The sequence below is a fragment of the Leptonotus elevatus genome, chromosome 3 (assembly GCF_054856555.1).
Source record: "Leptonotus elevatus isolate MCC_2025b chromosome 3, RoL_Lele_1.0, whole genome shotgun sequence".
NCBI classification, from domain to species: domain Eukaryota; kingdom Metazoa; phylum Chordata; class Actinopteri; order Syngnathiformes; family Syngnathidae; genus Leptonotus; species Leptonotus elevatus.
The window spans coordinates 15,007,556-15,024,619 of NC_141241.1; the positions used below are offsets into that span (position 1 = coordinate 15,007,556).

Below are 17,064 nucleotides of genomic sequence, written 5' to 3' on the forward strand. Positions count from 1 at the left end.
GTAAACGTGTTATTCCGATTGTTCCAGAAACCCGAATTCTGACCATAACCCGAATATTGCCGGTATGTATACGTCGTCTCTGACTCTCTCACATGGCTGCTCATCCTACTCACGTTATAATAGTGGCCTAGGGCCATACATCTGGCCTTTTAAGTGTGTTATCTGTGGCTATTGTATTTCTACAATCCCCTGTTCGTCTTTAGTGAGGAATGAGCATTTGAACAAATTGTCTAGATCTATAAATCAGGAAAATCAATGACGACAGAGGGAATTTTATGTTCTAAAAGACAATTCTGAAAAAGTCTTGTTTTTTTTCCATAGTGATATCTTGATCTACATCTTTCCTCCAAGAAATTACAATTCCTTGGAAATTAAAAACATTAGATGTTAATGCTGGAATAACAACAAAGCAAACTAAACCCCTTCATAGAACCACTACATAGACTTCCTAATATGATTTTTTATTTATTTTTTTACACGGCTTCAATCAACAAATGAGTCGAGCCTGAATTAATTGTACCCTCGCTGCAGTTTGGATAATCCATGATTAATGGCTTTCCTTAACTACACAACCTACGCATGTTGCTAAGAACTGTAGATGAATCAAACTGTACATGAGCTCTGAATATGGAGTCTTTAACAATCCGAATTGGTTGCATTCATTTATCGTGCCCCTTTGTACTATCTATAATTGGCTGCAAGATTGCATTATTGTTATATATTAAATAGGCTTTGGACAATCAGGATTTTGGGACAGATCAGTGATCAGCAACTTGGTCAAAACTAATAACCGATCAACGGTTCGATCAGAAGATGGAGCAATATATCTATTTAAATAACTTTTATATTTACTTTACAGTTGACCGACACCAATTGCTGGGGATAGGGACTGGCCAGACTTATGAATATCAAAAATAATTTTCACCATTTGAAATGCATGGAAAAAATTCAAATGAAAACTTATTCTTTAAAAAAAAATGGTGATAAACATTCAATATAATGTAATGTTTGCAACATCTCCTTTTTTTTTACATTAATGGGAAAACATCGCGAGTTAATCAAGTGGCTGGGGGTTTTGCTAAAACTTTGGCTAACGCTAAATGCTATTGCTATCTTGGTTCAACAGGCTGCTGTAAAGGTACTTACTTAGCACCTATGCCAACTTCCTCGCTCCACATTCTGTGCTACCTGCTCCTTTTTGGCTCATATTGGAAGCTGGCTGTGTGTACAAGTCCCAGTGCCCACAGACCACAATGATTATTTTGTCTTACATTGTTTGTTGACTTTTTACCCGCACAGGACGCCGCGTGTATGTGTCATGTGTATGACGTAGTAAGCACATTCTCAATTCATTTGACTCCGGCACAGATCCATACCTATCTACGCAAACTGTGTTGACATTATATCCAATTGTGTCGCAGGAATAGCTCAAGTCACGTCCGCAGTATATCTCATATCCTCGTTTAGCGCATTTTCTGTATTTCCCTGTTAGTTCAAACAAAAGCCTGCATGCTGGTTGCATCAGTGATTGGCTGAATGTGCATGGCCGGAAGTTCCATGAAACTTCCACCTTGTCATGAAAGCTATTTTGACGTGATTATGGTGACTTTGATTGTTCGTGTTCTTAAAGAGATGTTAAAATTTAATAAATACCACACATACTGTAGCTAGTTCTTCTTCTTTCTTTTTTTTACATAAATAAAAGGGTTTTCGGAATTGTTATCATGCCAATTATAAATGCTATTACTTTGTGATCGGATGGGCAAGAGCACGGAGGTGGAACTTCGCCTCTCAGCACAAAGTTTTTCTATTCACACGACACGCGGCAACACTAAAATAGATTCGCTTTCTTGCTTGCACAATACACAATGGCAACACGTGAACAAGGTTGCGTTTGCTGTAATGTCTTATTTCACCGAGCCGATCAATAACATCAGTGATCGATTGGGCAAATTAAGACATTACATCCCGATCCAGCTGCTCAGATAGGGGGAAAGTCTAATATTAAATTACTAATCAGAGTAAAGCAGGATATTATCGTTCTTAATTTCTCTTCCCTGTCATTCCCCAGCTGCCTCCTCCATCAGCAGTGAATCCTCCCCAGTGTCGTCGCCAGCCACCAACCACAGCTCTCCAGTCAGTACGCCCAAGAGGGGTCCTCTCGGTCCAGGGCCTGTCCTGGTACCCCCAGCAGGCCACAGCGTGCCAAACACTCCACCCGTCGTCACCATTGCTCCAACCAAGACTAGCAACGGCCTCTGGAGGAGCGAGGGACGCCAGGTAAAAAAAAAAAAAAAAAGGAGGAAAAAAAAGAACCTTTTGCGAAAGCTATTCTATTTTTAGGCCTTCTATTTCCTTGTGTGTCGTCTAAGCTGCGATGGAGTGTTTATTCTTCAGCTTTCCAGTTAGCACAAGCGTGCACGCAGACAGGCTCATGAGGGATTAATGGATTTTTTTTTTCTGCTGACCTGTTAATCAAGACTATGGTGGCACATACTTGACATTTGTACATTCGACATAGCTAATGGGGCAAAGAGTATCTGGCGGAGTTATCATGCCACCACTGCCCACCGTTCCCACCCACTTTTGGCTCTATGATGTAAAACAATGCCAGCTGTCCCCGGGGCATCAAGGTGACAGCCTCCCTACTTAACCCTCTTGCCCATGTTCCTGTGAAGTCCCCAGCCCTTTGGCTCCTCATCCTCCTCCGGCTACACTTTTAGTCCCACCTTGCTCGCCCACGCAGTCAAGTGCATCCTCCACCTCATGAGTCCTGACACACCGTTGCTGTTATAGAGTGGGGCATTTGAAAGAGGCAGGGAGGGAGAGCTGCTTGCTTTGATAAGGAGTGGATTATGGATTATGGCCTTGCTTTAAGCCTTCTTATCTCAGCTCAGGGCTAATGGTGGAGGCCAAGCACACGGTTATGGACAGCACTTGCCTGGCACCACGCACAAACTGGCCAGGACACTTTGTTTGATAGATCTGAAGGGATAGAGAGAGAGAGAGAGAGAGAGAGAGAGGAAGGGTAGAGGGTATGGCAAACAGCCAGTGAGGAGGTCACGCATCTTGAAATATGCAAGTGCATTCAGGCCATTGTCCTCACGCCTGGACACCTTGCTCAGCTCCCCCCCAATGACCTTCACTCATTTTAGCAAGCAGGGTTCAAGGGTCATTAAGCGATTGGAAGGAAGGGCTTGTGTATTGCCATTCAAGTGTGTCACCATTTCAGCCAGTTAAATGGAAAACACCCTTACCTCATGGAAATAACGCTGTTTGTTAGCTTACGTGTTTATGTGCCTGTGTATGAAAAAGGTCAAGCTCGAATTGAAAAGGTCATGTCACCAGGTTTGTGTGTTCTCCAGCAGCTTTGTGGAGCAGAAAAATGAAGATGCCAAGGCTATTGATGTTGACAGAGAAGCTGTGGGATGCAAAAGATAGAGTTATAGCCCTATCTGGCTGTGACGCCACTTGAGAGAGCACAAAGAGCCACAAGGCCATGGAGGTCACTCAATTCAAAGAGAATGCTTAGCATGGAGGCTATGGTGTTATCTGTAAACCCCTTTGCAGTCTGTAATGAAAGCTTGTTTGTTGCTGTGTTATGAGCCCTGCTTTCTATTTAGCGTCCCTTAGATGAGGCAGTCTTTCATGGGGGGAGTAATGGCCAAAGCAGTGATAGGAGGGTTTGGTGCGTTGGCATTTTGCTTTAATGACTGCAGGATCCTACTCCCGCTGCGGCCAGTAATTGCTTTTTAATTGGCAATTTAGAGTCAGGGCACCATCTGAGAGGCGTAAATGAGCACTCTACAACGTGTAGGGTTTCGCAGCCACTGAAGGTTATGGGCCTGGCTGGCTCCGAAGAAGATGGCTGTAAATGGATGGTGTCTTCAAGACTGCACACTTTCACGGGTGCGTGGATGCGTGACAAGCTGCTTTTAAAGAGAAGTCAGTGGTCAAAGTGTCTGCTTAGGTGTACTCGTGCCCGGGTGAATGAAGGTCTCTTTCTAATGGGGAATCTAACTTGTCTCTCGGGTACCAGCTGCTCATACCTTTGTTTATACACAATGTTGCTTACGCAAACAAAAATAATTTTCATAGAGCTGGTTAGCCCTGCTTTGCATTTATAATTTTGTATTTCTGCTTTTGTTGTTTGGATGAAACATGACAAGGATGTGCAGTGACAGTGGTAAGGCAATCGCAGAATAGCTGCAGCAATGCCGTCAGTGCTTTTGTTGCATCCTCTTATGATGGGATTTCTGTGAAATTGAGTGGAAAGGAACAGTTGATTCTGGTGGTAATCATCATCTGGGCATTGCACCAACCAACAGTTACTGAGTCACCGCCGTCGTTATGAAAACCCTGTCACACACCAGACTTGGTGTACAATGCAGAATATTGGTGGACACAGTTTTCATTTAAATTAACCAAAGGTCTAAATTCATCATAAAATTATACAACTTGAAATGTGTTTTATAGAACTGAAGTTTCTCTGCTGACAAATGTATGTACTGTTCAATATTGCAGTCAAGCTATGTGGCACGCAGAATCACCTCAAATGAATATGTACTTCCTGCTTTAAGCATTAAAGGGGAAGTCAATCCACCAATTTTCTTTACAATATGTGGTGCGTGCCCCACTCGTCTAAACACTGCATTTTTGTTTAATATTGTGTTTGTTGAAATAGGAGTTAAGCAGCAAAATACACCTGTGTTTATCCATGTTAGTGAGCGGCCATTTTGTCACTCGCTGTCGACTGAAAATGACATCACAGTTACTCAGGGCTCAGGTAATGACCGATCACGGCTTAGCTTCAGAAAACTGGTGAGCCGTGATTGGTCGTCACCTGCACCCCGAGTAACTGTGATGTCATCTTTAGTTGACAGGAAGTGATAATATGGCCGTCAGTGCACATCAGTGTCCGCTTGGGTCACCGGTTACGGGAACACAATGCAGAGGGTAATTCCTCACTAAATGGGATTTGTTTTATCAGTGACAGTTAGGCTAGAGCTGTTGCAAGGTTTCCCTCTAATCCTGCTCGGACCAGAGGTTAATTTAGTGGGGGCAAGAACTATCTTCTCCTCTCCCGCCTTCATTACACACACCCCCCCCTCCCCCCATGTTCAAGTCTCATTTTGTGAGAGTGAGCTGTTCCTCCTCTACTCACTATCCCTCCCGTTTCCTTGTACGTCTTACAAAGGTTGCAAGATTCTCTGTTCAGCGAATGCATTTGTTGCCAATGAGAAAGCAAAGCTTTCAGAAAACGCACTCCCACTCCCACAGCAGGGTGTCTTTGTAGCTCTGAAATGGTGCGAGTGTGTGTGTGTGGGGGGGGGGGGTGCATGTGGGTGCCTGTCTGTCTGTGTGTGTAATGTGTGTGCTTGCATGTGTGTGTTGTGGAATTGGATAAGTGAGTCCAAGCATGAGAGATGTAGGATTGACAAGAAACACAAGCAGCGGGATGTTTCTCTTTGGGTGTTGCCTTCCCTATCGATGTTTTTGGGTGAAGGCTGTACACACACTATCCAGGAAGTTGTTGCTCATGTGTTGGTGCTGTACATTACCACATTCTTTCTTGCTTACATTCAACAGCATATATCATCAGAGAAACGGTGAAGGTTTTTTTTTTTTTGTAAGAAAATGCTGCATATGATTGAGGTGTAAGGAGAGACTGTGAGAGAGAATTCAGAATCATAAGCAGTTCTCTTTCTCCCTCACAGGATGGGCTCCATCAACACTGACAAGCGTGTCGGTCACATGTCTGCTCAAACAATGAATAAGACTCTCGTTGCATCTCCCCCCCCAGGCTGATTCTGGGTCTCGTGGGGCCAGCAGGGAACGGCTGGGTGCGGAGGGGACCCTCCCCCAGGAAAAGGGCCCCTCAGTCCCTGCCCACCTCCTGGGAAACCCTTATGCCTTCGGTCTCCCCCCTGGCGCTGTGATGCAGGATTCACGTTTCCAGCCACTCAAGTGTGTACCTCCCTGAATATGTTTGAAACTTTGGAATAAGATGTTCAAGCAACATGTTATTTGTGTTAATACAATGACTTTAAACTGTTACTCTCCTTTTCATCATATGATCAGCCTTCCCAGACAGTTGCCTAATGCCGTGCCGCCTGGTCCTGTACCAGAAGAGTACCTCCGTGGTTTTCGGCCCTATGCCACAACTGAGGATGCCCTCCGCATGCCCTCATTGCCATTGGGCCTGGACCCCGCCACTGCTGCTGCCGCCGCTGCATACTACCATCCCAGCTACCTGCCCCACCCCTCCTTCACCCCGTACAGGTGAGTCTCTTCGTACAAATGTTTTGGTGGCTTGATCATTTTCTGCCTTTAGAGTAAAATATTTTGACGGAAGAGGACTATTGACAAGTAAACCTTGAGAGAGCTCTGCTGTCTTTCTAACTTGTTCAGCTCTGAATTCAGCCAAGACATGTAAAGTTGAGTTCAATTCTTTCCGTGACCATGCGGAATAATCAAAACACTCTCGATCTCAAATGATCTTTCTCATTAAAATGAATGCCTGCTAGTATTATTAGTCAGATCACTTGTAAGTCAAGGTACCACTGTACTAGTATTATAATTAGCGGTCAACAACTTTTCTGAATTACACATAAATACACCAAAAAAAGAACAATCTACTCACCAGCCACTTCATCAGGTTTCTGTTGAGCTTATTTAATAAAAACTTGGCAATTGTATAAACACTATCAGATTTTAATTATTGTGGTTGTAGTTTGCATTCATGTACAGCTCCACTGGATAATACTGAGAGGTGCATCTAATATAGTAAATCTTGTTGCTAACTTAAGTAGGAAAGCATTGTAGTATAGAAAAATAAACAATACCAAATTCATATATTCCTTTCATGGATCTGGATTTCTTCCAAGTTCTAGCGTAGTGTAGATCTTTCCAAGAGCAGTTGTGGTCACTCGTAAAATACCAGCAGCAGAATTTATTTTCCCAAATGGGACCATTTTGACGCTACATTATGTATGACTGTGGTAGCAGCGTGTGTATGTTGAAGGGCCCTCCTTGCTTCAGGCCTTCACATAAACTGCCCCCTCCTTCCTCCTGTCAGCCTTGCAACATCAGAGAAGTGCAGCAGCCATCACATGCTGTACTGTAATGGGTTTAATGAGGGGATGAGCTGTGGATGTCACCGAGATGCACAAGCAACACACAGTTGTAACATAACACAGACTCTGACAGCTGCTGTGCAGTGATTGAGGCTAGCTGACAGACACTGCTGCTTTCTTGAGAGATGGATGCAAGACACTCTGCTTCTTCTTTGAGGAGACAGAGGCACAAAGGTTAACGATAGTGAGTGGTGTGCTGTTCCAAGGCGAGACTGACGCTATTTTTTTGTCATGCAATGCTCATCTCCCAGGATGGATGACCCATTCTGCCTCTCCGCTTTGAGGTCACCTTTCTATTCGCTACCAGCAGGGGGAGCTTTACCCCCCATCCATCCATCTGCAGTCCATATGCACTTATCAGGAGTCCGCTACCCTGGAGACTTCACACACCCTTCACTTTCAGCACTGCAATCTGAGAGGTATATTAAATGTGATTCCATTCGAGAATGTGTTTTTTTTCCATATCCAAACCATCCTGTTCCCTCGCATCTGCTCACATGCCTACCTTTCTCTCAAGGCTTCAGCTGGAAGATGAGCTGCGGCAGCGCGAGAGGGAGCGGGAACGCGAGCGCGAAAAGGAGCGGGAGCGGGAAGCCGAGAGAGAGAAAGAACGGGAGCGCGAAAGGGAGCGGGAGCTGGAGCGAGAACGAGAACGGGAGCGAGAAAGAGACCGAGAGCGGGAACGGGAAAGAGAGAGAGAAAGAGAGAGGGAGAAGGAGAGGGAAAGAGAAAAAGAACTGGAAAGGCAAAAGGAGAGAGCGCTAAGAGAGAAAGAGTTGCAAGCCTCCAAGGCTATGGAGAGCCACTACCTGGCTGAACTTCATGCCATGAGAGGGCAGGAGGACCGAACCAAGCCAGAAAGACTCACCCCGAATCGGGCTGGTATGTGTCGCCCCTTCATTTCGTTTTGCAACACCCTTACACGTAAGCACTGATTTTTTTGCTCCTTCACAGACAAAACCAAAGAGCCCCCCCTGCCCGCTCCGAAACCGGTCCCGCCAGGACTCCACTCTGCAATGGTACAATCGCATCATACAGTCCCTGGTCTCATCTCAGGCCACAGTCTCTACATGGGGCCCAGTGTTGTGGGGGCAGGTCTCCCAACCTCCATAATGGCTCCCAGGAACAATGAAGAAGAGAGGTGGTTGGCAAGGCAACGCAAACTGCGGCAAGAGAAAGCGGACCGTCAGTACCAGGTGTCGGAATTCCGCCAGCAGGTTCTGGATCAGCACCTGGACTTAGGACGGAACCCTGATTTACCAGAACACAGAACAGACTTGCACAGGTGAGGATGAAACACAGGTCCTGTCCATCCACTGTAAATGCTAACTTTTACATGACCTTGCACAATTCATGCAGAAACTTGTTTGCATATGTGTTTATCAGTCTACTAATGCAAAGTTATGAGATGGGCATGATGATTTGAATTTGACCGGATGTTTTTGTCAACTATTTGTCCTGAAGCAATGAAGTAACTGATTTTACTACTTGGCAGCAACAAGCAGAGATCACAATTCGTCTGCTGCTTAAGCAGGTTGCTGAACACATTTTTAAGAAAAGGGGAATGTTTTAGTGTGTCTTTTTAAATTAAACCGTAAATACAGATTGGTGTAAAGTAAATGAGTTGAAATGCAGGTTCTTAATAAGTGAAGTCTAAGCTTGACGTTCCAATCAATCGTTTCCTCATTGTCTCCAACTTAGTCAGCGAAAGAAAAACTCTAGAAGCTTCTCTTGGTTTTGTTTATAGTGTAATTAATACAATTTAAGCAACAATACAAAAAGTTAAGAATGAAGCAAAAATAACAGAGAAATCCTTTATATGCTCCCCAAAACGTATAAAATTTTTCTATTTTCAATATTGCCATGGTCCCAAAAACGTATGTTTTTTTTATGCTAGAACCTACAGAAGGTTTTGATGCAGACTCTGACCTGAAGAGGTTGCTTAAAGCAACGGCAGTTATTACCAAAAAAAAACGGTTAGCAGGTAGCAGCAGAGTATAAGAGATCAACCAGGGCCATGGTGCAACAAGGTCTTCCCCCCCCACCCCAGTGTTTTATACAGGCTTGGAAATAATTATGAAACTTAGCTATATTCTGGCTGGGAGTGAATGAGTTAACATAATCTAGCTACACAGTTTCACCTGTCACATTATCAACACAGATGAACCATAAACTTTTTAAAATCTGTAAATAATGTAAATAGCCTCTTATTATAAGAAGGAAAATACTGTAAATTACATGTTATCCAAATATTAAATAAAACTTGTATTTTAGGCTTTTACATGAGGGTCAAAACATCCTTTAGTTTCTGAACCAATTTTCAATAATCAAAAAAATAGGATGCATCAATAATTAAATGTAATTTTCCTGAACATGAAATCAGTAATTCATCAAATAGTTTTCTCTAGCTGTTACACACATTATGGGACAGTGGCGCCAGTGTTTTGAAGCCTCCAAGGCTGGTGAGCTTTAGAGGTTTGTTTTCAGACAGAACTGGAAAAAGATCAACCCTGTCAGAAGAATCACATTGGCTCTATTTCTGTCCACACCAGCTTCTGTGTCCGACATGGAGGCAAGACTGACAGCTATGTTTAGGCGATGATGCAGAGTGCAAAGTGGGGTCCTGATAACTGCTGTTTCATGAGTTCTGGTTGGGAGGGTTTCAGACAGGCAGCGGGTGGGGACGGCTAAGCCACACAAAGGCAGAATCTTGACTAATCCTGTCAACCTTGCACAGCATAAGCCTCCTACTTCCTCTCCTTTGTTCCACGCCTGCGTTGTTTGCGTGTGCGTCGGACTAAGAAGTTGGGTTGTGGGTAATACTGCACTCGTAGGACAGCAGGGTCACTAATCACTAAAAGACATTATAGGTTGAAGATTGTAGATAAGGCACATTTAGTCTCACTCACTAAAAGGGCCTTTTTGTAATTTTATACCTAAAATACGGCAAATATTGCTGGGAGCATATTGCTGACATTTATTTTAAAATAACAATCCGCTCCATGAATATGTGAGGCCGCAGTACATAATCCTTCCTTACTCTGCCGTTTAGTGCAAATTCTTTCCTACTAAAAGATAAGAAATGGAAGCCCAGTTGTCATCCTGTAATCCTTTCCTGTCATTTCTTTTTCTGCTTTGCCCAAGAATATCTACTTGACTTTTATATATGCATGTGCTTTAGATCAGAAATGGCCATTTATATCTGGAGGACAAAAGTGCGCCTTGGCCATATCCGCTCTGTGGTCTGGGCTACTGTGTCTGTGTTTGATAACAATTATTTATTGCGCACGCACACATAGTGCAAGGTGTTGAATGATGTGTGTTGAACACACATCATTCATACTAACTGTAGAAGGATTTTTTTGTCCTCTAATCAATGCCTAAGCATGTTGCGTTATGTGTTCGCAGACCAAACAACCACGAACCAGGAAGCCGAGACCTCCATTCCCATTTAGGTGCCCCTCCGCCACTCATCTCCCCCAAGCCCTCCCAGCCCCCACGCGAACATCACCCACCACCTCCCACAACCCTGTGGAACCCAGCATCCCTAATAGAGACACCCTCAGAGTCCCGACGCACCCACGATCCCTCGGGGATGGGACACTACGAGCTCAGTCGTCTACCGCCCGGCCCCTCCAAGTATGAGGATGGGTCCAGGAGGAGAGACAATGGAGCAATGGAGAAGTATCTGCAACAGAGAGGACCTCCTGGCCTGCCCGAGCCCAGCACATTCCTTGCCGATCTGGAGAAATCCACCCACTCTTTCTTCAACCAGCAGCGGGCGTCCATGTCCCTGACCAGCCAGTATGAAATGGAAGGAGCTCTCAAAAGCAGCGCTGGACTGAAGAGCCTCCAAGGCCACAGTCGTCACGGACAAGCAGTTGCTTTAGTGTCTGGGTCAGGTGTAGGACAGGTAACCTCACTGGAAACGGCGCCGGACACGATGCTGATCTATGACGAGCTTCTTCAGCAGCACAGACGGCCGGTCAGTAAACTGGACTTGGAGGAGAAGAGGAAGAGGGAAGCCAAGGAGAAAGGTACTCTCATCACACTTTGTGATGACAAACTCCACTGAGCACTTCAGTTCAATTAAATCTTGTGTGTATATATATATATGTGTGTGTATGTATATATATATATATATATATATATATATATATGTGTGTATATGTATATGTGTATATATAGATATGTATATGTGTATATATATATATGTGTGTATATATATATATATATATATATATATATATATATATATATATATATATATGTGTCCAGTTGAGTCGGGACAGCAGAAACCATTCATTTTCGCAGTCAAAAGGTTGTTTTGACCTCAGAGTTTGATTAATTTAACGATTGACGTTTGAATTTAGGCTGCTTGCCAGCTAGCATTAGTCAAATATTTTAGTCAAATATTTCCACACTCTTGAGGCACAGCTGCTAGCTAGTTAACTCCGCGGAACACGTGATTAGTGATTCATTGACTTCAAGCTCTAACTTTCATTGCGGAGTGGTACAGTCTGTATGTCGACAAATCAATTTAACCCCTAGGATGTATATACTTTTTTTTTAAATATATATATATATATATAGAAAATTCATACTATAACTGTCCTCCTAACCAGGATAAACTTTCTGCCCCTTCTCTGCAGGTTACTACTATGAGCTGGATGACTCGTATGATGAAAGTGACGAGGAGGAGGTGAGGGCGCATCTCAGGAGGGTAGCAGAGCAGCCCCCACTCAAACTTGATGACTCCACTGAGGTAAAACACCCACCAACACGCAAATACAAACAAGAACCTCTGACATGGCGGTAACATTGATTTTGTGAATCATTTGTGCTCAGAAATTGGACTTCCTGGGAATGTTCAGCCTGACCACCGTGGGCCGGCGTGAGGAGCTGGTGCAGCAGAAGAGAAGAAAGCGGCGGAGGATGCTGAGGGAGCGCAGCCCCTCGCCAGCTGCCTCGCAGTCCAAACGCACACCTCCTCCCCCGCAACTCAGCACGCGCTTCACCCCTGAGGAGATGGACCGAGCGCCAGAGCTGGAGGAAAAGAAGCGCTTCCTCACTATGTTCAGACTTTCCCACGTCACCCTCCAGCAGAGAAGAGGCAAGAGACTTGAATATTTGTCCATCACTTGGTATTTTGCATGCACTCCCTACGTGTTGGCGTATGGGTTCAACTTCACAGCATCGACCCGGCGCCCTTTACACGCCCTCCTGACATCTTCATCAGTGACTCGTATCAGTGTTACATCTCATTCTAGCAAAGCAAAGCAGAAGCATCTCATGCTCATTAGCTGGTCCGGGCATTGTAGTCGTTCTCAGCGGGCTCCACAGCTCGCTGACGCTTCACTTCAGTCGAGCGCAGTGTGCTGCAAATGCAGCCGCCTCTCATTAGCATGTTGACTCCAGATGCCACCGTCTCACCCGCAATTTCCTCGATCATTAACAGCGTGTTTAACTTGCATACATAATGCAGGTTTACCTTACTTTGGGAGGAGGACTGTATTAGTTGCGCCAGCTTTTCTTGATTTTTTTTATTCATTTTTTGCTTCTTTCATCTTGTAGATAGTGAAAGGACAGTGGAGCTGCTTCAAGCAATTAAACAGAAGAGCATAACCTTGGATACCATCAGAAATGCCCCGCAGCCGCTGTGCAAAAGCCCCCCAGCACAGCTTTCTGGTGAGACATAGGGATGTAACGATATCCAAACGTCACGACTTGATAAATATCACGATATTGTGGGGAGGTTGGAGATATTTTAAAAAACCTCACGATAATGTTGAACTCATTCACTGCCATTGACGGCTATAAACGTCAAAAATTCATTTGAACTATTTCTATTAGTTTAACATTTTTTCCACTTTTTGAGTTAACTAGTGAAGTCATGCGATTAATTATGATTAAAAACTCAAATCCCCTGACGCCCCGAATTTTTAATAATCTTTTCTTTTCTTTTCGCCATTCACTGTCATTGATGGCTATAAATTTCAAAATTTCATTTTAACTATTCATATTAGTTTAAAAATATTTCCACTTTTGTTAACAATAGTATGAAAACCTAGAATTTTTTTCATTATACATTTAGAACAGATGTAAAATTTGTGATTAATCAAGAGTTAACTTGTGAAGTCATGCTATTAATTACAATTAAAAATTGTAATCGCCTCTTGCCTTTAATTTTTAATAATCTTTTTTTTTTTTAAATGAATTTATGGCAGTAAATGAGTTCAAAACTCATAATACTGTGAAAATAAATTTTAAAAAATTCTAAGCTCATATTGGGGGCAAAAAGCACAATATTGTGTTTTTGGACATAACAGCAATGACGGAGAAATCGGCATGGCCATTTCACTGCCATGTGCTCCTATTGGCTCAGCAGCACAAAGCAAAATGGTCTATGTCGTTCACAACATTGTGTTTGACTGAAGCAGACCAAAATAAATTTATTTTTTGATGGGGGTGTCGAAAATATTTGAATATCTGATTCATAGGAGTGATAACCGCCACAGTGGCCAAAACATTCCTTTTTAAAATTAAACTGCACTAAGGAACTGACCACCAGAGGGTGCTAGAGCCGCACAAATGGAATACAACTGCACCTTTTTAACAGCTGCTTTGACGACAACGATATTGTGGCACTTTTAATATCGCAATATCACGATATTGCTGTTATCGTTACTTTAAAGCACTATTTTGGTCATGAAAAAAAAAAGTTCACCAAAGTAAGAAATACTCATGACAAAGAGACAACATGCTAACACAAAAAAATGCTCGCATTGTTGCAGATTCCGCGTGTTCCCAACCCACCTCCGAATCAGAAGACCACCACGGTGTCAGGCCGCATAGCCCCCCCTCACATTGCCCGTCGTCCCCGTCCCCTAATGGCAATCCAAAACCCCTCGGGGACACGCTAAGACCAAAGGATCCTCCTTCTCCAGCTGTCTACCCAGACAAGGCCCGGGGGCCGAGCGAGGGGCCAATCTCCAAGAGGAGTTCCAGCCTGCTGAACAGCTTGCGGCCCCCGCTCCCTCTACAGGCTAAGGAGGGCGTCCACAGCATGAACGGACGCACCAAACCCTGGGACAGCTTCACCCCGGAGGAATTTGCCCAGCAGTTCCATGAATCTGTGCTGCAGTCCACTCAGAAAGCGCTGCAGAAACACAAAGGTAAGCAATGCAAGGTGGCCAAAATGACTTTTCGAAATTGGAAAAGATTTTGGACCTGGGTTCATGTTGGCGCAATGTTCTTATGACAGCTGTAACCACCAACCAATGTTCTATACAGCCCCACTCGTCTAAACACGGCATTCTGATTAATATTGCGTTTGAGGAAAAAGGTTTTATCCATCTCACTAAAAATGACATCACAGTTGCTCAGGGCTCGGGTAATGACCAATCGTGGCTCAGCTTCAGAAAACAGGTGAGTTAATTGTTCATTTCCTGAGCAACCAGCAAAATTCAATTCTGTGTTTTGTCACAATCCGTTTTTGAATGACAAATTCGGTTTGCTCGGTCGACTTCCAGGCTCTTTAAGAAGAACAATCAGTCACAATGATACAAAAGTGAATTTCCAGTGAGGATCAAATACAGCTTCATAGAAAGTGAAATACATTTAATCATTTGACATTTTGGACTTGAGTTTCAAATTAAGACATTCAAGTTGTACAAATCAGATGACATTTTTCGATGCAGGGATTCAAATGCAACAATACAAATGCAGTTTATGAAATTCTAATTGAGTCTTTCAATGCAGTTATTTACATTTAACGATTCTAAATTCAAATATAAATGATTCAAATTCAGTTTCTGGTGGCACAAAAAATAGTTCTACCTGTTTCCGTTTTGCAGCAATTAGTATTAGAATGTAGCTAAGTTTCATCAATATTCACAAATCTGTTTTAAATTCTGGGGGGAAGCAGCTTGTTTGCAACATGGCCCTGGTTGATTTCTTATAGTCTGCTGCCACCTGCTGGCCGTTTGTGTAATAACTACCATTTCTTCAACCGTTCTTTGCAATTGAGAGGCTGCATCAAAGCCTTCTGCATGCTCTAGCATTAAAAAAAAAAAACTTTAAAAACATATAAATACGTCTTTGGGACACTTAAAACATTTAAAATAGAACCTATTTATATGTTTTTGGAAGCAAATGCTGGTATCAGCCACCATAGCGGGTACTGATACCTTAAATATAAGGACTGGCATTGGCCTGATATCCGTAGTTGCCCATCCTTAATTATTATTTTAGATTACTTTTTTTTTTTTAAGTTGTTTTGTTTAAACATAATTTTTGATTCAATATGAATTTCTTTATAAAGCCTCGTCCATCTGGTGGCCATGTGACTACTTTTACTGGCGACAGTGAAAACAGAATGGAAGAGAGATGGAAACGTGGCAAGTATTAGTAATAAGCGGCAGAATGGGAATCAAATGCATCATTACAGTCCTAGTTCTTATTATGAAATGCAATAATTGCCATTTTCATATCTTTCCCGGGGGCGTCCGTCATCTGACTTGGTGTCTGTGAAAGACTTTTGTCCGCTCATTCAAGTGAACATTTTCCGAAGCGACTTCCTTTTAAGGTCTTCGCATCATTAGTTCTCAGAGCTCACATTACTGACCAGCACTTTCATGCTTATAAGTCACCTTCGGCTGGGGGACGTTATGACAAGTATCATTATATTCTCGCGGTTTTATCTTTCATATTCATCAGTCCCTCCACTCCTTTTCAAATATATATATATATTATTTTTTTTAACCATCGTTGTGTTTGCAGGCGTGGCAAGCGGGACGTCCGAATCGTCTCCCTTGCAGGAGTCGTCCGTCCATTACAACATTCCCGAGCTCCAGAGCGCCCCCGGCAGGCCGCACCCGCCGCACTCCCACTCGAGCGCGCATCATCCGTCGGCTCTGGCGCTCGCGCACACGCACCCTCAGCCCAACGGGCAGCACTTCTCCGCGTCGCTCCACCGCGACGCCTCAGGGACGAGGGACGAGCCGTCCGCCTCAGAGGAGGACGACGACGAAGAGGAGGAGGGGGAGGAAGAGGCGGCGCCAGCTTCCAAGTGGCAGGGGATTGAATCCATATTTGAAGCTTATCAGGAATATGTTGAAGGTAAGAATGCTGTCTTATGGTTTATCTAGAATATAGTTTTTAGTTCCTGATTTTCACTTGCGCACAGCAGTTTATTTCAATGCATATGAACTGATGCAATAGGTTTATATGTTGTAGCGCATCTTGGCCACTAGATGGGGTAAACATCTCTGGTTGGACAAAGCTGGCTTAACCCTCATTTTAGTCAGGCTTGTTATCACATATAGAAGACTCGTCTTTATTATCCCACCATTATACTCTCATCTTTCATTCCCTTTAAACATGAAGATTTGCCAGTTGGCGTGTCGTGTTAATTTTTTTTTTTCCTCTTTGCGTTTCACCCCAGAACAATGTCTGGAGCGACATGTATTGCAGAACCAGTGCCGACGGCTTGAAGCGCAAAACTACAACCTCAGTCTCACTGCTGAACAGCTCTCGCATACTATGGGGGTAAGACGCATGCGCACACGCCGAGAAATTCATGCTGCTAGCTTCAGACAGATTAGCGCTCTTCAATGTACATTTTTCCGCTTCACGTAACAGCAAAGTGAAAATGATGGGAAGCGACAATACCACTAGTACTAATCGATAACAATTACTTGTACTTGATAAAGACATGACTTGTAATTTGATCAAATACTTGCTTGACTCTCTGTAGTATCTAGGGGTGTGAATTGTCTAGTACCTGCCGATTCGATCACGATGCATAGGTTCGATACGATTAATCCCGATACAAATCTATAAATTTATTATTACTAAAAAAAAGCACTCAAATTTAGAAAATACTAATCAGTAAACTTGTACATGTACACTGTAAGATTTGTATGAA

At 43.4% G+C, this 17,064-nt stretch overlaps 1 protein-coding gene across 1 annotated transcript in view; it reads left to right on the forward strand.

The window, feature by feature from the left end:
- Nucleotides 1–17,064, forward strand: part of gse1b (Gse1 coiled-coil protein b) — a 183,392-nt gene that overhangs the window by 163,755 nt on the left and 2,573 nt on the right. Inside the window, exons 4-16 of the mRNA XM_086071139.1 lie at nucleotides 2,072–2,280; nucleotides 5,804–5,967; nucleotides 6,082–6,282; nucleotides 7,388–7,555; nucleotides 7,654–8,018; nucleotides 8,091–8,421; nucleotides 10,545–11,173; nucleotides 11,789–11,901; nucleotides 11,985–12,249; nucleotides 12,711–12,824; nucleotides 13,931–14,311; nucleotides 15,918–16,256; nucleotides 16,582–16,685. Of these exons, the coding sequence (XP_085927265.1) occupies nucleotides 2,072–2,280; nucleotides 5,804–5,967; nucleotides 6,082–6,282; nucleotides 7,388–7,555; nucleotides 7,654–8,018; nucleotides 8,091–8,421; nucleotides 10,545–11,173; nucleotides 11,789–11,901; nucleotides 11,985–12,249; nucleotides 12,711–12,824; nucleotides 13,931–14,311; nucleotides 15,918–16,256; nucleotides 16,582–16,685 (3,383 nt within the window). The remainder of the gene's footprint in view (nucleotides 1–2,071; nucleotides 2,281–5,803; nucleotides 5,968–6,081; nucleotides 6,283–7,387; nucleotides 7,556–7,653; nucleotides 8,019–8,090; nucleotides 8,422–10,544; nucleotides 11,174–11,788; nucleotides 11,902–11,984; nucleotides 12,250–12,710; nucleotides 12,825–13,930; nucleotides 14,312–15,917; nucleotides 16,257–16,581; nucleotides 16,686–17,064) is intronic.